This window comes from Loxodonta africana, chromosome 22 (assembly GCF_030014295.1).
Source record: "Loxodonta africana isolate mLoxAfr1 chromosome 22, mLoxAfr1.hap2, whole genome shotgun sequence".
In the NCBI taxonomy this organism is placed as follows: domain Eukaryota; kingdom Metazoa; phylum Chordata; class Mammalia; order Proboscidea; family Elephantidae; genus Loxodonta; species Loxodonta africana.
The window spans coordinates 9,638,591-9,659,897 of NC_087363.1; the positions used below are offsets into that span (position 1 = coordinate 9,638,591).

Sequence of the window (21,307 nt, forward strand, 5' to 3'; positions counted from 1 at the left end):
GGTAGGACTATATGAAAGATACTAGAAAAGGGCTGTTACATTATGTAAGAGAGAGAAAATGAAAATGTTGATAATAATATATTATATTAAAAAAAATTTTTTAAGTGGGTAGGACTGTATGAAAGATACTAGAAAAGGGCTGTTACATTATGTAAGAGAGAGAAAATGAAAATGTTGATAATAATATATTATTTGCACTTGAAATCAAAGAATAAGATGAGTAATCTCGTTTCCAGAAGGATTTCAACTAAAGCAGAATAGCACGGTCTATGTAATTGGGAAATAAGAAGCGAACTCTTTTCGTATCAGTTTTAATGGCTCAGAGAGCCCCTCCTCCAGAATTTCATCCATCTCAGAATGATGAAATCATTCTTGTGTCCCTGAAACCAGTTAAGCAGCTCCTCTGTAGTCGTCCATGGAAGTAAAAATGTGGTCTGAGACTGAATAGTGGAGGTGTGAACTGGACAGACTGAGCAGATTAAAGAACTTTCCAGGCGGTGTTATCAGTGGCACTTGGTGGTTGGGAATAAGGATGAGGAAACAGAAGGACCCAGGATGAGTCCTGAGGACGGGAGTAGATTGTTGTCACCAGGCACTCCTAAGAGCCCCTGAAATTTGCCAAACAGTGTAAATTTCAACTAGTTGCAGTCTTCATTATGTTCCAAAACAGAAATTCTGTCTGATTCTAGGTGAAGTGTGTACTTGAAAATTCTATAGTTAGTTTCTGATGTGTGGCAGATACAGCCAGTTCTGGAAGCTGATCACTGAATGCGTTGGAGTATGACCAGATCTCCCCTGTGCTTGGTCTGGTCGGCCAAGTATGACCAGATCTCCCCTGTGCTTGGTGTGGTCGGCCTGAGCTGCCAGCCTCTCTTCCTTAATCAGTGCCAGCTCTCCATCTAACAATCCACAAGGCTAGTGGCGTAATTCATGAGTGGGTTAGTAATACTGATTTAAAATCTCCAGACAGCTTTAAGCTATGCCTGTCTTTCTTAACCCTTCTTTTTATTTCATTTTTCTGTTTTAAACTTTTCTATATAAAGATGAACTTCCACGAACAGAAGAGCATTTTAGGAAGGAAGGAGTAGGCGGAATTTCCTATATTGACCTGAAACTTTCCTCCCTGTAATATATCAGTATTTGCCAGAATTATAGCAAAAAAAAGTGAAGATTTTCCTGAATGAGACCTGACAAGAGGTGAAAGAATTGGAGTTGTGAGATTTAGCACTTTTTTCCCGTCTTGTGCAGTACCTTTCAGGAGCTTCCCTACCCTGAAGACTTTTAGCACATATGCAGATTAATTCCCCAAGTAGCATTTTCCAAGGTACTTCCTGCAATCAGTCGAGGAATCTAAGTTCCATGATGGGACACAATTCCTTCTCTAAGCTGAAGTGAACCATGCCTGCCATTCCATTTCCTCAACTTTACAGTGCCGAGATTTGCTTTCGGTCCAAGCCATGTGCCTTTACTTGTTTATGGGTACCAAGCTCCATGGTAAAGCATGCTAAATGGTACACTCACTCAACAAGCGTTAACGCTGCTCTGGTCTTTTTCCTTTCCCTTAGGTATTTATGGGCCATCGGTAAGAATGTGTGGAAGAGATGGAAGAAAAGGTTTTTTGTATTGGTTCAGGTAACTCTTCAACTCTAATATAAGCATTACAATCCATTAGTATTAAAGATTTGATAGGATTAATTAATGTTTTCAATTGAAGGATGACTTACATAAAGTACACAAAGCTTAAGCATTTAGCTCAATGAATTTTTGCATATCACATACATATCTGTGTAACCATCATTCAGAGGAAGATGTAGACAATTTCCAGTACCCTAGAGGGCTCCCTTGTGCTTCTTTTCTTTTTTAGTAACATGTCATAATTAAAATGTTAATGCATGCTCATTATTGTGCCCTGGACAGAGATGGAGAACCCCAGAGACGGAGACAGCACATGCTGAATTAGGGAAGGAGGGACACTGGAATTGTTCTGTATGAATCTGGTGTTTCTGAAGGCCATCACACAGATCGTCATCATGAGAAAAAATCAGGACTTAGTTGGATTTTTTGCATCTATGTGATTGTTTGGCAAGACTGCGTCTTACATACTTTAGACATGTTGTCAGGAGGGATCAGTCCCTGGAGAAGGACATCATGCTTGGCAAAGTACAGGGTCAGCAGAAAAGAAGAAGACCCTCAATGAGGTAGATTGACACCGTGGCTGCAACAGTGGGCTCAAGCATAACAACGATTGTAAGGATGGCTCAGGACCGGGCAGTGTTTCGTTCTTTTGTACATAGGGTCACTGTGAGTCGGAACCAACTCACGGCACCTAACAACAACGGCAACATGTGATTGTTTAGTATGTTTGGTTTTGAGTTACCTGTGGGAAGCACCCCACTCTTCTTGGTGCTTGAGGCTTCCAAACATCTTAACCAAGCTCCCGTAAGCACCTTTAACAGCCTGGAATAACTTTTATTTTTTAACCACAGCTAGTCAAACTCCTCATGTCGTTGTGCAGCTTGCTCTTTTCACTCAAATTCTTGTGGACACTCTTCCACGTTTGCACGCGCAGCTCTGGCTCTAGTGCCTAGAGAGTTTGCCTCTTGGGTCAGATTTCGAGACTTCCCCAGTCAGGGCTGTTATTAACAATGCCGCCAGGCGCACCTGTGTTTATACAGATGCAGATATAGATACTAATAAGACATTACTGTTTTTATTGTTAGTTGTCATCAAGTTGATTCCGACTCATGGCAACCCCGTGTGTGCAGAGTAGAACTGCCCCATGGCGTTTTCAAGAAAGAGATCTCCAGGCCTACCTACCGAGGCACCTCTGGGTGGGTTTAATCTGCCAGCCTTTCGGATAACAGTTGAGCGCTTAACTGTTTCTGCCATCCAGGGACTCCAATAGCATGTTAGTATCATATTAGTGGTATCTTTGCTTTCTTGAGTGTGTCTCTAAAAAAAAAAAAAAAAAATACTGGAAATAGTAGTACATGTCCTTAAAAAGACATTTTTTGGAATTTGTTTTTTGAATCCGGTTTGCAGTTTACAAAGGAATTTGCCATTGGCTTTTATTAATTTGTAGGCTGTACTAGAGCATTTTAAACTATAGCTTAATTTGAAAAATTTGAATTTATACTCTGAAAGATGTCACTAAGGGTGTCAACTTATAACTTAGTGAGGAAGGTGCTTATTGGGTTAACATGTTGGCCATAAGCAGTGACTGTTACTGAGAGTGCTACCAATTCCAAAACCTCACTAGAAAGCCACTCCCTCTGAGGTCTCTGGAGCCCTGGTGGCACAGTGATAAGAGCTCGGCTGCTAATCAAAAGGTCGACAGTTTGAATCCACCAGCCACTCCTTGGAAACCCTATGGGGCAGTTTTACTCTGTCCTGTAGGGTCACTATGAGTTGGAATTGACTTGATAGCAACGGGTTTGGTTTTTTTCTTTTTGGCTCTTAGGTCTCAATGACCTTGAAACTTCCACCAACCCTGAGCTTCTAAGACTAGACCTTCTACATATACACCCAGGTCTCTGCTGTGCCATTAAAGCAAAATTCATCTCTCTGACTGTAAGCAAGAGGTAGTTCTTGCTTTCATTGTCATTATGGGCTACAACAGAACTTAAAGGTAAATCAGCCAAGAGGAAAACTTTGGAATGCTGCCCCCCCCCCAATATAATCCACAGCCAAACAACAGAAGACATTTCATCCTGAGATACCTTCCCTCAAACTCTCAACTGGCCAATACTTACTGAGCACCTATTTGTGTAGGGCACAATGATAGGATGAAGAGAAGAACTAAGAGGCCTGTCCAGAAGGGTATCGGTTAGAGTTCTTTAGATGCAAACAACAGGAACAGACTCAGGCAAATTTAGGCAAAAGAATAATGAATGCATTGGGACACTCTAGAGGTGGATTATCTGATGGGTGAAAAAGCTCAGTGACCACCCTTGTTAAGAGCAGGACCCAGAGCAGCTCCAGAGATCCAAGTGGTGGGACCATGGCCAGGATCTTCACTTTCGTCATAGGACAGACTCGACTCTGACCATCTTCTCTCCTTGCATCACTCCTCTCAATTGCCAAGGTTCAGGAAAAGAGAATTGGATTAGTCCAACTTGGGTCATGCACCCAACTTTTAAGTGGGGGCAGAGTGTGGCAGCTTGATTGACAGTCTCACTGAGCTGTTTCCAATGCAGAAATCAGGATGCTGTTACCAGAAGGGGGAATGGTTGATGGGCAGGAAAATAGAACTGCTGTCCATTCTAAAGACAGTACACTCTAAAGGGAGAGAGGAGATGCACTGAAGAGACGGTGCTGACAGTACTGAATTATGGCGGGTTCTCCCCACCTGGTGCTTCTCATTGCACTTAGCATTGCATCCTCTCTTAGAATGTGAGCGTCCCTGACCTCCGCTAATAGACTGGCACCTGATTTAAGTGCCAGTTCTGTTTCTGGTACATCTTTGTGTACCTACCCTTCCCCCACCCACCACCACCACCACATACACACACACACCCTGTAGCCCAGTGTCCCGCACAGACCTTCAGGAAATGTTTGGTGGAAGAAAGAAGGAAAAGGAAGGGAAAGAACACAGGCAGTGCCTTTGATGGTCTGATAAAGGAGACATGGTGTGTTCTGGAAAGTGGCCGGTGACAACTTCACAGAAGAAGTAGGACAAGCAGTCCTTTGAGATGATATGGAGCCCCTCCCTGTGAGATAGCCAGTTGTTGCTCCACTAGACACACAACCCCTCTCTGATAATTTTCAAAATCACCAAATACTTTGGAGAAGTAGCTGACCTACTGTGGAAGAGATTTTAGGGGGAAACAGTCTTCAGGAAGAAACAAGAGGAAATATCCATGAAGCCATGTCTATACAGTACGGGCTGAGCTGAAAAGGAGACAGTGACGTGGTTTAGGCAGTGCGACTGGAACTCATTTGTTTTAAGACCTTTACACTGAGCCTTCAACCAACACAAGGTGAGAATCATACCATAGCCAAAAAGGAAGCTCTGAGCTCACTTCTAGGAGTCCCTGGGTGATGCAAGCCATTAAGCCCTCGGCTACTAACCGAAAGGCTGGCGGTTCAAACCCACCCAGAAGCTTCTCAGAAGAAAGGGCTACTTTTGAAAGGTTATAGCCATTGAAAACCCTATGGAGCACAGTTCTACTCTGACACACATTGGGTTGGAATCGACTCAACAGCAATTGCTGTGTGTGTGCCTGTGTGTGTGCACACATGTGCTTACTTCTGAAAACCATAAGACTACACAGCCCATCCAAAGATCAGCATCTTTCCTGGAAGGGCAGAAGAGAAGATCTGCAGGATTTCATGAGGTTTCTCAGTGATCAGCTTTCATGTACATGTGGTTACCATTAACATTAAGGAGCCACTGAGGCACGTTAGGTAAATCAATCCCCAAATTAAACTTTCTGTTAGCCTGTATCAGATTCCTCCCTTGGCAGCCCCTGTGGTCTGCAGGGGGGATTTGACAGTGCCATGACCGCAAAGGTCATGGGGAGCTGACACGAGAATTCAGGGCTTCTGTGTGCAAGCTTGTCAATTCACGACAACTTCTAAAAGCAATTTTGATGTCCAGTATAAGAAATACTGGGTCATTTCATGATTCTTTCCATTGCTTATTCTCCACTATGTAAGTAATGACATTTAGAGATGCTTCACCAAAATGATAAAGAAAAACTCATCCCTTCCAAAACAACCCCAATAACAACATAGTTGCAGGAGAGAAGTTCAAGGCCACCAATCCCGGCCCCAATTCAGGGAAAGCAGAAATGCCCCAGGTTGTCTGAAGAAAACGAGGCGGTCCGCTAGTGCCCAGTGGTGTCCGACAGCCGCATGCAGCGCTGAACTCAGTGGCACATACAGACAATTTTCAGCCTCCGTTTAGCCATCAGGGAAACCCTCATGGAGTAGTGGTTAAGTGCTATGGCTGCTAACCAAAGGGTCGGCAGTTTGAATCCACCAGCTGCTCCTTGGAAACTCTGTGGAGCAGTTCTACTCTGTCCTACAGGGTCGCTATGAGTCGGAGTCGACTTGACTGCACTGGGTTTGGTTTTTTGGTTTTTAGCCACCAAACTCTTACAGTGGAACGCAGAGTGCCAAAGTGGAAACAGGAGCTCCACAAATCTGCAGTGGGTAGAGGAAAGGGGCAAGGGGGCAGATGCCCTGAAGGCTGCCCCTCTCCCCAGGCAGCCTCAGAGAGACTTCTGTGGAAGACAGTGTGAAAGCCACCAGGTAGAAAGTGTATACAAGCCACTTAACCATGTTTTGTTCCTTTCCATTCAGATGTTAGGTCTCTTGTGGAGTGTAGTTTATACAGTGTTGGCAATACATAATTTCCAGCACAATTATGAATTCCATTAGATTTATATGCCAGGAAGCTTGTTTGAAAAACCTAAGAGGGAGAGAACATATCCAACGCTAATCCCCCTGCCCAATTCAATTCAGTTTTTTTCTCTCTCAAACACACATGTGCTCACTCTCTCACACACACGCCCGCTTTTTTCTCTCTCGCTAATGCAGAACCATTAAAATTCTCCCCAGGTGAGACTTCCTTTCAGTGCTGCTAGCCAGGGGCAAAGGGCATCCTCAGGAGGGTGTTGAACCAAAGCAGCGATTCCCATTTTTAAGGATAAGGGCTAAGATTATTACGCACGTGCCCAGAGCCTGCCCCACCGACTGCGAAGGGAATGAAGCCGTTGTGGAATGTCCCTGCACACCGAGACAATGTTCTCCGAGTGGGGGCTTAAACCACCTGCATCAGGTGTTACTTAAAATGCAGATTCCAAGGCCCCACCCAGAAGCTTCTGATGCAGTAGGTCCGGGGTGGGGCCCAGGACTCTGTATGTTTACCAAGCACCCTAGGAGATACTGATGCAGGTAGTCCAGAGACCACCTTTGGAGAAACGCTGCCTTACAGGTCATTGTCCCTTTTAAAACGAAGGTTCGTATTCCCTCCGTGGAGTTTCTGTTCTCCATGCAGCCGAGCATCAGGGGACCTAAACAGAAGATTAGATGCAAATGGCATGATAAAGCCTCCTCAGATGCATTCCTGGAGATTCCAGCGTATGCCCTGCGAGCAGGGCCACAGAGCTTAGCCAAGGATTAAGGGGAAATGCGTCCACAGTGACCAAGTTGAGAATTTGCTGAATAAACTCATTCTAAATGCCAGGGGCCGTGGTAAAGACCAACACAATGATTATTACTATTACTAACTCTAGTGAGATTGTCTTAGCTGGGTTCTGTAGAGAAGCAAAACCAGTAAAGTGTATAAATATATACAGAGAGAGATTTATATCAAGGAAATGGCTCACGTGGTTGTAGAGGCTGGAATGTCCCAAGTCCGTGGGTCAGGCTGGAGGCTTCTCCTGATTCACTTAGCCATAGGGCGTGGTGAACCCAAGATCGGTAGGTCAGAGAGATGGGCTCTTGCTCACAGGCTGTGAAGATCGACTGATTGCAAGATCAGCAGGCAAGGTTGTAGGTAAGCTGCTAGCTTACATCCCAAGAACTGGAGGTCAGATGAACAGGAGCCAGCTGCAGAGTCCAGAGTGAGCAAAAGCCCATAAGCCCTGCCAGAACATGCACTTACATTTGATGCAGGCCACACACCCAAGGAAACTCCTTGATTTCAACTGATTGGCTACTCACAGCAGATGCCATTATGGAGGTGATCACATTATATCAGATCTCATCATGGAAGCGATCACAACATCATACAACTGCCAAACTACTTCATAACTGCTAAACTACTGAGAGTCATGGCCCAGACAAGTTGGCTCACAACCATCACAGGGACCAAACCAATGCTAATGATACAGGTGTCAGTTCCATAGAGTTCCCCTTGAAATCTGAATGCCCCACCTGGGGAGGAAGGAAAGCAGGCCCACTCATCACCTTCCCAGGCTAGATGTCTCACCTCTATCTTTTTATTTCAAAAGTATTTTTCTTCTATGACCAAAAGGTTTCTGGCCAAAATCATTTCCTGATTGGTCTTTGGCCAAAATACTTCTGAGGACTTTTTCCTCCATTTTAGCACCATGTGAGCTATAATACTGTGTGGTTCCTCTAAAACACTAATAATCCCTTATATTTATAAGGTCACTTTAAAGTTTACAGGGTGTTTGTCCAGCTGGTCTTCGGAACCTCTTTAAACCACAGCGAGAGCAAGTTTTATCCCCATTTTACAATGGAAGAAACTGAGATTCAGAGAGCTTAGTGACTTGTTCAAGGTGAACAATTCGTGAAATGTGAACCCAGGTTTTCTAACTCCAAGTACCTTCCATGAGTCCACACACGGAGATGAGAATGGTGTACAAAGAGAAATGTGTGTATAGACTGTTCTGGAACACAACTGCCTTACGTCAGATGGAACCATATCCTGTGCTTCTGATTTTCTAAAGAGTATAATGACTAAAAACTCTGACTGTCCCAGCTTTCAGAAAAGTCACTGAATCTGAAAGAGGTAAAATAGTACCAGATCATATAAAAAATGTCTTGGAATTCACCAGTAGCCACCTGGGAACACAATATTAAAATAAGCTAACCACAAAAATGAATCGTAGTAAGTATAAGTACTTGAGTGATTTATAACTGAATAAATGTTCATTTTTCCCTCTCAACTTCACAATTGCTCTAAAGGGCATTTATATTTATGTTCTAGTTACAAAGGACAAAAATCAACCCAGACTAGCTTCAGTTTTAAAAAGGGAACAATTGTATAGGTCAGTAAATGAAATTAGTATTTAGCTAAAGAGCCTTCCGGCATGGTTAGGCCCAGGGCTTAGACAAAGTCCTCACTACACAGTCTTTGTGTTTATAATCTTGTGCCTGCACTTTCCTCTGAGCTGACTTCACCCTCAGGCAGGCTCTCTCTACATGGTGGATGCTAGTGGTTCAAGGCTGACCACAGCTCAACAACCCTAGAGAGAAGAAAATTTCTCTTCTCTGGTAGTTCTACTAGAGGCCCTGGCTGAGCTTTCATTGGTCGAACGTTGTCATGTGCCTATCCCTGCACCAGTCACTGCAGTCAAGAAGATGTAAGCCAGTTGGCCAGGCCTAGGTCACAAGCTCCACCCACCCTACCTCCAGCTAGAGGGGTTAGCCCTACACAAACCACAGGTACTGTAAGTGGGAAGAGGATGGTTTCCCAAGGAAAATCAGGATTCAGGTGCCAGAGGAAAATAAACGCTCAGCATGGAAACGTAAGAAATGGCCCACAGATGTTCACGTCATCCCATCTACAGATAATAAAACTGAGTCCTAGAAATGTTAACTGAGCTCTCCAGAGTCGTGCAACTAGAAAGAGAATCATACCCAGGTCTGTAGAGCTCTAAAACTTGTTCTTTTTCCACTCGGCGAAACGGCCTTCATGTCAGTGTCCACCAGAAACCTGGGACCTAACCTCAATGATCCCTCATTTGCAGTCACATTGCATTAAATATGATGCTTAATCCCCAGAACTGTTGTGCTTCACACATGAAAATGTTCTCCATTCTCAGATGTTGGGGGGGCCAGTCAGCCAGTGCTTTACCGGGAAACCCTTCCCACCCACCCCAACTAGACTGAGCCTCCAAGCTTTTACGGTACCCTTTTGTTGCTAGGTGCCATCGAGTTGGCTCTTACTCATAGTGACCCTGTATGCAACAGAAGGAAACACTGCCCGGTCCTGCGCCATCCTCATCACGGTTTCTATGCTGAGCCCATTGTCGCAGCCACTGTGTCAATCCGTACCTTACGCCTCTTTTTTTAATGCTTATCACTATAAAATAACACATTTCTCAGATAATGGTATTAATATCTGCCTTCCCACTAAGCATGTGGGCAGGAGTCATGTCTGATTTTGTACATCTTTACAGTCCCAGCACCAAGCATACTACCTAAGTATTTGTTGAATCAATCAAGCAATCATCCATCTGCCCTGAGTAAAGAATTCTCTTCTAAAATGTATGTATGTGAACTCCAGGGCTAGTGGCCAGGGTTCAGTAACGATAACAGCCGAGTCATTCTCAAAAAACAATAGTAAAGATATGGAAGGAGATTTAGACAAAATGCATTGTGTTATTAGTTGCGTGTCTCCCATGCCTGCTGGGAGTTGGGGAGGGAAGATCCAGGGACAAGAAAGACTGATCCTCTTCTCTCATCATTAGACCCCAGGCTAGATACAATTGGAACTTAAGAACAACCTGAGTTCTAATGGCTCTAGATGGTCCAGGCAGTTCCTATACGTTAAAATTTGTTGTTGTTGGTTAGGTACCATCAAGTCACTTCCAGCTCATAGCAACCTCATGTGATAGAGTAGAACCCCCCCTACTAGGTCTGTCTGGGCTGTAATCTCTATGGAGCAGATAATCTCTATGGAGCAGATAGCCAGGTCTTTTTCCCACAGAGCGTCTGGGTGGGTTCAAACAGCCATCTTTTCTGATAGCAGCCAAGTGCTTAACCATTATGCCACCAAGGCTCCTCATATGTTAAATAAACCCATTACAGTCGAGTCAATTCCAACTCATAGCAACCCTGTAGGACAGAGTAGAACTGCCCCATAGGGTTTTCAAGGAACAGCTGGTGGATTCAAACTGCTGACCTTTTGGTTAGTAGCCAAGTTCTTAACCACTGTGCCACTAGGGCTCCTGTGTTAAAATCGTGGTTCTCAAGCCTCAGTGTGCATTAACAATCACTTAGGAAAATCATGAAAAATGTAGACTCCGAGACTCACCCTAGGCTGAGAATCTGATTCAGTTGCTCTGACTCAGATAATTTGCATATTTACAACCCCCTCTCCAACCAGTCTAATAATGGCCACAGGCCACTCTTTGAAAAACCTCGTCCTTAGTTTAAAGATGTGGCTGGGAGTGAGCTAGGGATTTCCTGTCTGATCTCAGACCTGGAGCTAGAAAGGGGGCAGTGGTGGTTCATTGGTGGAGTTCTCACCCTCCATGCAGAAGTCCCAGGTTGGCCTCCTGGCTAATGCACCTCGCGTTAAGCAGCCACCAGCTGTCTGTCAGTAGTGTTGCTATGAGGATGACAAGGTTGGCAAGGAACAAAGGCCTGGTGATCTACTTCCAAAAATCAGCCAATGAAACCTCTGTGGGTCACAGCAGTCCAATCTACAACCAATGACAGAGGTGGTGCAGGACCAGGCGGCATTTCCTGCCATCGTGCGTGGGGTCACCATGAGTCGGGACCAACTCAAAGGCAGCTAAGAAGAACAAGAGAATTAGAAAAGGCACCATGTATCTGAGGTTCGGTCACCATTTCAACAAAATCTTCAAGACCGTGCCCTCAGAAGCCCCAACAGCCCATTCACATCATCCCATAAGGTGCCTACCAGCTGAAAATCCCAATGGTGCAAAAAGCCTAGCCCTTTAAGCCCTTCCTTGAAAGCGCACATTCAGGGATCTGCTGGCAATGTGAGGTCACTAGATGCCTGTGGTTTCTAGCCCCGCTTCTCTAACAGGGACGGCCGCCTTTCTGACTTCTCACTTGTACTCTAGGCTTGCGTTTTCACGCCGTTATTAGAACAGCTACTACTGTCTCGTTAACTTTTTATAGAAATACAGTTTAGGTAGAATTCTCCTGTGGCACGGAAACCTGCATTTCCTTGGAAATACGTTTCACTTGGTGAGGGCTTGTGGAAGTGTTAGAAAGTAACGAAAGTACCCAAATCTTGGCTCTTCCCCCTCCTCTACCCTGTGAGCACCCTAGAAAAATGGGAGTTCCCCAAATAATTTGCAATGATTAGAATTACTCTACAAGAAATAATTTCTTCTCCCCTCCTTTATTTCCTAAAGTAAGTTGCCAAGTATTAAATTAAAATGCTTCTAATAAACCAAACCAAAACCCCACTGCCGTCAAGTCAGTCCTGACTCACAGTGGCCCTATGGGACAGAGTAGCCCCACACAGCTTCCAAGGCTGTGGACCTCCGCTGATGCAGACTGCCACATCTTCCTCCTGCGGAGTGGCTGGCGGGTTCAAACTGTCAACCTTTCAGTTAGCAGCCGAGCGCTTAAACACTGCACCACCAGTGCTCCTTCTCACGAGCCAACTCGAGTTTATCTCAGCCCAAAGCTTCAGCAGGGTAGCCAGAAGAGGGCAGCAGCGTACAGCACTCTAAGAAGCAAGCAGCTAAGCTAGAAAAGGAAAAATCAAAAAGCCCAAACCAGGCGGTAATAGTAAATGCATGAATCTTGAAATAACATTTTCCTGTTGTGGTGTTTGTCTGATATCAAGTGAATATGAGCAACTCTCTATTAGTTTGACTAATCACATTAACCAATGATATGATGTCAACTGTTCCAGCAACTTCTGTGATCATGTTGGGGGCCATGGGGAATCCATTATCCAGAGGACCAGTAACAGGTTGGGAAAGGCTGTCCCTACGCTTGGAGTAGCGTATGTAAACTGTGGGGAAGAGAAACAGCCTTAATGGACTGTGCATCTTCTACTTAACTTTCTAGAACCAATCAGACTCAGTTAGTGAGTGCCCACTATGGTATGGTGCAGCAGTTAACGTGCTTGGCTGCTAACCAAGGGGCCGGCGATTTGATCCCACTACCCACTCCGTGGGAGGAAGATGTGGCAGTCTGCTTCTGTAAAGATTTACAGCCTTGGAAACCCTATGGGGCCGTTCTACTCTGTCCTGTAGGGTCTCTACATGTCAGAATAGGCTTGACAGCGATGGATTCACTATGGTATATTCTGCTTATGGGGATGGAAATACAACCAAGAAGTATGACTCCCTCGCCCTGACTTTAAAGGGTTTATAATCTAGCAGACAAATATACATGAGGAAAAAAAAAAGAACTGAGTTACTGTATATTAGAATGTTAGCACCAGACACAAGGAAGTTGCTTACCTCGGTACGTACACTGAGTGTTTGCTGTGTGCATGTTACACACTGTGTTAAGCCTGTTACATGCTCAGCCAGTCCCCCAGCGACAACAAGATGCCGGTGTCTTTATCATCCTCACTGTACGGATGAGGATTCGGGAGCTCATGGCGGTGACAGCTAATCAGAGCTGGGATGGGGTCCCAGACCTACCTGACCACCCCAGCTTGCACTCTTAACCCTCCTTTTTAAAGAGGCTGTTATTGATCATTCTGCTTACTACAAAGAATTAAAGCCTTCCTCATACACTTGTGGAAATACTCTAATTGATCCGGCCTCACGTTTTCCTCCAAGCCCATTAAGGTCTTGCAGTACAGAGAGCAGGTTCTGCCTGCCAAATGCATGAAAAAGAAACCTGAGCTGGGAAATACAGTTCTCCTCAGGAACCGACAGGGGGCAGCAGCAGATAGATCAACCACGAATCACTCTTCCGTGGACCTCTGGTCGCCTGGGACTTTGGCCACAGGAGATCCTTACGGGGGCCAGAGTCAGCCAATGTCTTATCTCCATTTTTAAAAAAAGGTGGGGGAGGAGGCAAATTGCACCATGGAGAAGTAGACTAAAAAGGTGGGGTCAAAAGTCAGTTGGAAAATGTCCCTTTTAATAAAGGGAAATAGAGCGTGAGGGACGTGGCACCCTTTGCCGAGACCTTTGACATCTGTGGATGGTAAGAACGCCCATGAGATTTAGCCCAGAGCTGAGAGGCTGCTTGCCCTCCCACGGGCTCCATGCAGACAAGCCAGATGTGGAGACGCCAAGTACACACACTGGGTTGGGAGGAGCCACCACGGTCCTGGGGGCAGCCTGCAGTGTGAGCGCCACCTGGCCTGGGCAGTGGTGCCACGTCAGGCAGATGGTGCCTCGGCAGAGTGAGGGGCTGCCATTTAGGAGGCAGGGAGGGCGGTCGTGCCGTCGGGGGCTGAGGATCATCCTACTGTGATTGGCACCCAGCGACCGAGCACTCATCATTTGTGACAGTGTGTCTGTCACTCTGCACTTGTCTGAGATGAAGGAACCAAAAGCGCTCTTACGGTGGGGGTGGGAAACCCAAAAATGTGTAAGTCAATGCCACTGGCCTCCAAAAATAAAATGCTAGTAAAAAAAAAAAAGTTAGAATGTAAATAAATATGTTTCTTTTCCCTCCCGTAAGACCAGAAGGCCTGCTGTGTCTCTGCAGGTTGGTGCTCTCAGCCAGGGCAGTAGTAATATTAGCTAGAACTTATAAAATCACCCATATCCAGCCAGTTTTGACCTACAAAAATAGCAATTTCTTATGTTGTTGTTGGTAGGTGCCTTCGAGTCGTTCTGACTCAGTGACACTAAGTACAACAGAACGAAACACTGCCCAGTCCTGTGCCATCCTCGCTATCTTTGTTACGCTTGAGTCCATCTTTGGAGCCATTGTGTCAATCCATCTCGTTGTGGGTCTTCCTCTTTTTTGCTGACCCTCTGTTTTACCAGCTACAATATAAGCAATTACTTACAGTTTAACCATTTACAACAATAACAGCGAAAATGGTAATATTGGAATAAATAACTTACGGAAACCAATTCTAAATGCCTCCACTTGTGAACTCATTGGATCCTCACTATAAACCACAATGGGGTTGGTTCTGTGATTATTCCCAGGCTATAGTTGAGGTAATAGAGGACCAGAGAGGTTAAGTAACACAGCCAAGTAACAAAGTCACACAGCCAAGAGGTGGTAAAACTCAGTTTGAACCATCTACTGAGTCCAAGGGCTCAAGGAAGAGGATGTGGTTGGTGGGGAGGTTTCTTGGGGAAGATTTCTGGGGACTTTCTAAGGGACTAACCTCGCATCTGTGCTTTGCCTCCCCAGGTCAGTCAGTACACGTTCGCCATGTGCAGTTACAGGGAGAAAAAAGCAGAGCCCCAGGAGCTTCTACAACTGGATGGCTACACCGTGGATTACACTGACCCCCAGCCAGGTACCCGCCCACCCTCAAGGCCCCGAACCCACAAGACTCTTCACTTCCCCAGGTCAACAATCAACTAATATTTGTTGAATGCTCACTCTGTGCCAGGCACCGTCCCTGATCTTAAAAGAGTTTCCATTCTGGTAGATTCATAGCCATTCAGACCAAAATCTTTGGTTTTAGTCAAGGGATCCACTGGCTTAAGTGCAAAAAGAATCCGTAGGATGTTTTTCTTTTACATACCCATATAAGGGGCTAGCCAAATGCCTGCACCAAGTATGTACTCACCTTAGAATGCTGAAAAGAATGTCCTGTACATGAACCGGGAGTGACGTGTGTGCATGCATGTGTGTTGTTTTCCCCAGTGGTATCTGGGCTTGACAGATAAAATGTGTGTGAGACCAAGGGAGGCTGCCCTGTACCTCCATATCTCCTGACTATAACTCAGGAGCTGATAAGGTTGGCTCCTGGCATTTAAAAATGAAAGACTTACCTAAATGTCTTTTTCCCCAGAGAAGGTATCAGTCTACAAGCATAGACATCCAAGCTCCTAAGCCTCGTGTAACTAAGAGACCACACAAATGCTGGTATTTCCTGTAAGTTCTCCACACTGCCTAAGTTCTACATCCTGTCCCCTCACACCTCTCCCCCCACCCATTTTATCTTCTTCCCCAAAAAATGAATAGAAATCAGTCTCAAACAACCTTCAAAATGGGTGTGTGTGTGTGTGTGTGTGTGAAATCATTTCAGCATATTAATGAACCGCAGGCACCAGCAGCCCTCTCCCAGAGAAGTTGGTTTCTATGCCAGATCTGCGCAGGGGAAGCGTTTCCAACCATACTGCATTATTTGGCCCAAAACCTTTTTTTTCTACTCACATATTGCTCTTCCACATGCAACAAAATACACATAAAAGAAAAAAACCGAGTTCGAGAGAAGATGGGGTGTTAACCTGAAAAGGTGTGACAGGGACAGCCTTCAGTCCAGTCCCCGAGGAAAATCAGTGCCCTCAGAATCCCAGCCCAGAGTGGCATGGGCCAGCCCAGAGTGGCATGGGCCAGCCCCAGGCCCTTGGCCTTCTATTTGCAGTTTGCATTGGCCAGAGCTGACCACTTAAGGCGTGAGTTGGAAGCTCTGCCTGGAAACCCCCTTGTGAATAGAACCTACAAGCTTGAGGCAAACAATTTCACACAACGTTTCACAGCGAGGTGTAGCTCCTACATTAAAACCCAACCCTTAGGACATCCTCTGTTCTTAAATCATTGGGTTTCCACCAAAGAAACAGATTCAGTCTTTCCTAATACCTACATTTTAACTGTAGATATTTAAGTGGAAAAACGATAAGAGAAGGAAAAACAGTAGGATTTTATGATAATAACTCCTTTTAAGCCAGTTTGCAACTCATTTTCCTTTACGTGAGTGCATTTGGTCTTCTCGGCAATCTCACAGAGCAGATAGGCCGGGGTTACAATCCCATCTTGTAAATGAAGAAGCTGAGCTTCCATGAGGCTGAAGGGCTGCACCTGACTGCTGACGGTGGAGCTGGGATCACGGGTGTAATCCACACCCCCTCTCGGGCACTCGCACTGAAACGGAGCTAAGTGTGCAGCTACAACAAGGCTCTAGTGGTTATCGTATGAAATGAAAGCGAATTTCTCTTCCTAAGTTACGGTGGGGGGAGAAAGTTTTCCATCTATATGCAAAGGGGGTAACTGTACATGTTTTAAAAGCTTCTTTTCTTTCTCGATCCCGTGGGATATAGTTTATAAATTCCTTTACTAAAGATGTAAGTGGAAAGTCAATCAATTACGCTCTTGAGAATACCATGTGCCTTTCCATGTGCCAAGTCCTGTTTATTTCCAAAGTAATGTTTGATGTAAAACGGAGTTTAAGATACTACAGGTGTTTTAAGGAAAGTCTAACTCAGAATTGTTAAAAATAGAAGTTCTTGGGCCCGGCTCCTAACCCAGGATCCAGAATAGAGGACGGCAGAATCCGTGTATTTAAATAAACCCTTCAGAGGGTTCTTACCCATGGTATAGTTTGAGTTGGAGATCTCAGTAATGCACGTTTAACGGTGGTTGCTAGGAGTCGGAATTGACTCGACAGCAACAGGCTTTTTGGGTTTTCATGGATTTGAGAAGTCTCCTTAACTTTTTTTTTTTTTTTATCCTTAACTTCTCCCTGAAAAGTGAGTGTACATACAAGCGGAGAAAAACCTCTGAGTCCATCTGTCCACCTCCTACTCTGGTGGAAATGTTTATGAAGTAGTTACCCTGGTAGACTTTTCCCCTCTACCACAGGTGTGGGGGATGTGACTGGGGTCCAGATGATCACCCGGGCACGAACGTTTGTGCCTGTTGAGGGACATTGAAGTGTGAGTTTCAGGAATTGGTAAATAATTGTATGCAACTTTTCCATACGGCCTGCCCATTTGAAGCTAAAAAAATGAAGATGCTTTATCTTTCCCTGGGTCTGGTTCAGAGAATTTGCCACAATCTCAATTCCCATTATATTAAGTAATTAAGTCTTCAAAGAAAAAGATAATTGAGAATAATTTGGTGACACCATTTATCAAGCAACTGAATTAATCGTACACAACTCCGTGTGGACCTCTTTAGCACCATATGTAAGATACGTCCATCTGGGTCGTTGGAAGGCCAGTCCCTCTCCCCTGGGAACTGGCCACCACTCCCTCGCTTGGCCTGCCTCCATCCATTCCTGGGCGTGTCCTCTCATCCTTGACAGGTCGGTGTCTGTGGGACTGTATCCACGTTCTTCACGGAGGGCCCTCAGGCTTTGATACAATGTCACACATCACATTTTGCAGATTTAGTCTCCAGGAATGGTGCCTTTCCGAAAACTCCCCTGCCCTTGCAGCAAATATCGATGTTCACTTTGCTTTCTCTTCCCCTCTTGGTTTTGGAAAGATTCTGTCGCTTTTCTCCCTTCTTGCTCTCCTGCGTGTCTCCTTGTCTCTCAGAGGTTCTGTGCTCCCTGTCGCTCTGCTGCTACCGTTGCCATTGCTTCAGCTGCTTTAGCTGTTTCTCTTTGGCTTTGCTCACACCACAGTTAGTCTTCATTCTTGTCAGTAACCCTCACAGGGCTATTACTCTCGGCCAAGCTCTGCTTTTCATGCTCTGCAGCAGTATAGCCCAGTGCTTACAAGTTCTGGAGCCAGACAGTCTGGGTTAGAAGCCCAGCTCTGTTGCTTACAGCCCAACTCTGTGTCCATGGGCTGGGTATCACCTTCACTGTGCCTCAGTTTCCTCATCTATAAAATGGGAATAACAGTACTTTCTTCATAGGGTTGTTGGGAGGGTTAAATAAGATTTGAAACAGTGTGGCTTCTTTCTAGCTCTACCTCTGAATAACTTTTCAATAGAGAGGGCTCCCCACCTTCCTGAGGGAACCTCTGAATGGACTTTCTGACAGTAGTTCCAGGAACACAGTATCCTCACTCTCAGCACAGGCCTTGGGGGCGGGGGAGGCAGTGGGGCAGCAGATATGCCCTTCCAGAGATGTCTATGCTGGCGTTCGCTGACTGTAGTGAAGTAGCTAATCCCAAAGATGACCATGGTACTCTAGAAGGTCTGCTGAGCCGTTCTTCCTTCTAACTTCCTGGTTCTCACTTCTCAGGGCTCAAAGGTCCCTCAAAGCTCCTCTTCGTCCTCCCTCCCCCACCAGGATTTTCATCCTTATCTTGCCATCCATTAGTTTCATTAGGGTTTCCCAGCTTGCTAACTCTACACCAGCAACCCAGATCACACCTATAAAAACACCCAGAAAGAAACTAGACAAAATGTTCCTTCATAATTATAACCACCAAAAAGATTTTATTAAAGCTTTATTGATGTTGCACCATTGTTGTTGTTGTTAGGTGCCATCGAGTCAGTTCCAACTCATAGCAACCCTATAGGACAGAGTAGAACTGCCCAATGGCGTTTCCAAGGAGCGGCTGGATTTGAACTGCTGACTTTATGGTTAGCAGCCAAGCTCTTACCCACTGCCCCACCAGGGCTCTGAAAGTACCCCACAAAAAGACAAACCTATTGCCATCAAGTTGATTCTGACTCATAGCAACCCTATAGGACAGAGTAGAACTGCCCTATAGGGTTTCCAAGAAGCGCCTTGTGGACTTGAACTGTCGACCTTTTGGTTAGCAGCTGAGCTCTTAACCACTGTGCCACCAGGGTTTCCAAGGAGGGGGTCCAGGCTGGGGATACAGAGGTAGGAACTAGGGGCATATTCATAGTATTTAAAGGATGAATCGCAGTCCGCAGGGAGGGGTGTAGATAAAGGAGAGAAGAGATCTAAGGACAGAATCCTAGGAAACTCCAATACATAAAGGCCAGGAAGAAGAGGAGGAACCAGCAAAGGAGACTGGGAAAGAGTGGTCCAGGGAGTAGGAGGAAAATCAGGCTTCCTGGAACCCAATGAAGAAAGTGTTTCAAAGACAAGGGGGTAACTGATCATTGGATTTGATAATGTGGAGGTCATTGGTGACCTTAATAAGAAACGTTTTAGTGGTCAGAAGCCTGATTTGAATGGCTTTAAGGCAGAAAAGGAGGAGATAAACCCTTGCCACTCAAAGTGAGGTGCTCAGACCAGCACCATCTGCCTCATCTGGGAACTTGTTAGAAATGCAGAGTCTTAGGCCCCACCCCAGACCTACTGAATCAGAAGCAGCATTTTAACAAGACACCCAGGTGATTTTTATGTTTATTACAATTTGAGAAATCCTAGTATAGATCCCCTTTTGTTGTGAAGAAAACAATAGGCCAGTAGCTGACGGGAGAGGTGGGATCCAGAGAGACTTTCTATTTGTCTGTTTGTTTTAATCAGTTTATGTTTTTTGGGATAGGAGAAATAATATGTGTAAGCCAGGAGCCATTGAGTTGACTCCAATTCATAGTGACCCCATGTGTGTCAGAGTAGACCTATGCTCCCTAGGGTTTTCAAAGGCTGGTTTTTCAGAAGTAGATTGCCAAACCTTTCTTCTGAGGTGCCTCTGGATAGACTCAAACCTCCAGCCTTTGGGTTAGCAGCCAAGGGTAGTAAACTTTGCACCACCCAGGGACTCCCAGTACGCATACAGGCAAATGTTTACCCAGCCAGTAAAATGAAAATGCAAACTGCTTGACAGTTCTATCCCCAGCAGGGCAGAGAGAGATAAGAGCCAGGCTCATAAGGCCCGTTTAACATCGTAGCGGCATTCTGTGGCCACATGGATATCAGCCTTCCCAGCCTAAGGGTTTATCTCCTCCTTTTCTGCCTTGAAGCCGTTCAAATCAGGCTTCTGACCACTAAAACATTTCTTATTAAGGTCACCAATGACCTCCACATTACCAAATCCAATGATCAGTTACCCCCTTCTCTCTGAAACACTTTCATCATTTGGTTCCAGGAAGCCTGATTTTCCTCCTACTCCCTGGACTGCTCCTTCTCAGTCTCCTTTGCTGGTTCCTCCTCTTCTTCCTGGCCTTTATGTATTGGAGTTTCCTAGGATTCTGTCCTTAGATCACCTCCTCTCTTTGGGCGTGGAGCCCTGGTGGTGCAGTGGGTAAGAGCTTGGCTGCTAACCAAAAGGTGGGTGGTTCAAATCCACCAGCCACTCCTTGGAAACCCGATGGGGCAGTTCTGCTCTGTCCTGTAGGGTCACTATGAGTCAGAATTAAGTCAATGGTGACAGTTTTAAAAATTATTTATTTATTTATTTTTGGCTCTTTGGTCCTAAAGAAAAGCAGAAAAAAATCTCCTTTCTAAAGCCTGTGTCCTTCCTAGAACATTGCAACTCAGCCTAGTAAAACCAAACCAGTTGCTGTCGAGTTGATTCCAACTCATGGTGACCCCACCTGTTGCAGAGTAAAACTGTGCTTCATAGGGTTCTCATGGCTCTGACCTTTCATAGGTAGGTCATCAGGCCTTTACTCCAAGGCACCCCTGGGTGGATTCTAACTGCCAACCTTTCAGTTAGTAGCCCAGCACTTAACTATTTACACTGCCCAGGGACTCCTCAGCCTAGTAGAAGTGGTTATTCCCTTGTGTTCCAGGTTTGGAAGGTGGCCGCGCCTTCTTCAATGCAGTCAAAGAAGGAGACACTGTGATATTTGCAAGTGACGATGAGCAAGATCGCATCCTGTGGGTCCAAGCCATGTATCGGGCCACCGGGCAGTCACACAAGCCTGTGCCCCCGACCCAAGTCCAGAAACTCAACGCCAAGGGAGGGAACGTGCCTCAGCTGGATGCCCCCATCTCTCAATTTTGTAAGTAAACATGCCATTTCACAAAAATAGCTCTATAGAGTAAAGTAAAGTAAATCTTCCAAAATCTAATTAGAAAATCTAGTTGCTTTTGTGTCAAGGATTTATAAAATCACATTTGCTGAAAACATATAGTGAATTCCGGGGGAAAGCTGGGACAGAAATGTTAGATGAAGGTAATTTTAAAGTGCAATACTTG

The 21,307-nt window shown here is 45.3% G+C and overlaps 1 protein-coding gene across 7 annotated transcripts in view; it reads left to right on the plus strand.

Moving 5' to 3' along the window:
• CADPS (calcium dependent secretion activator) overlaps positions 1–21,307 on the plus strand; it is a 580,697-nt gene that overhangs the window by 383,778 nt on the left and 175,612 nt on the right. For 4 of the 7 annotated variants that reach the window (XM_064274285.1, XM_064274287.1, XM_064274288.1 and 1 more), the window contains exons 10-12: positions 1,566–1,632; positions 14,749–14,857; positions 20,899–21,077. In XM_064274285.1, coding sequence (XP_064130355.1) covers positions 1,566–1,632; positions 14,749–14,857; positions 20,899–21,077 — 355 coding nt within the window. Of the gene's footprint in view, positions 1–1,565; positions 1,633–14,748; positions 14,858–20,898; positions 21,112–21,307 lie in introns of all 7 variants that reach the window. The other 3 variants (XM_064274284.1, XM_064274283.1, XM_064274286.1) reach the window with 1 other exon arrangement.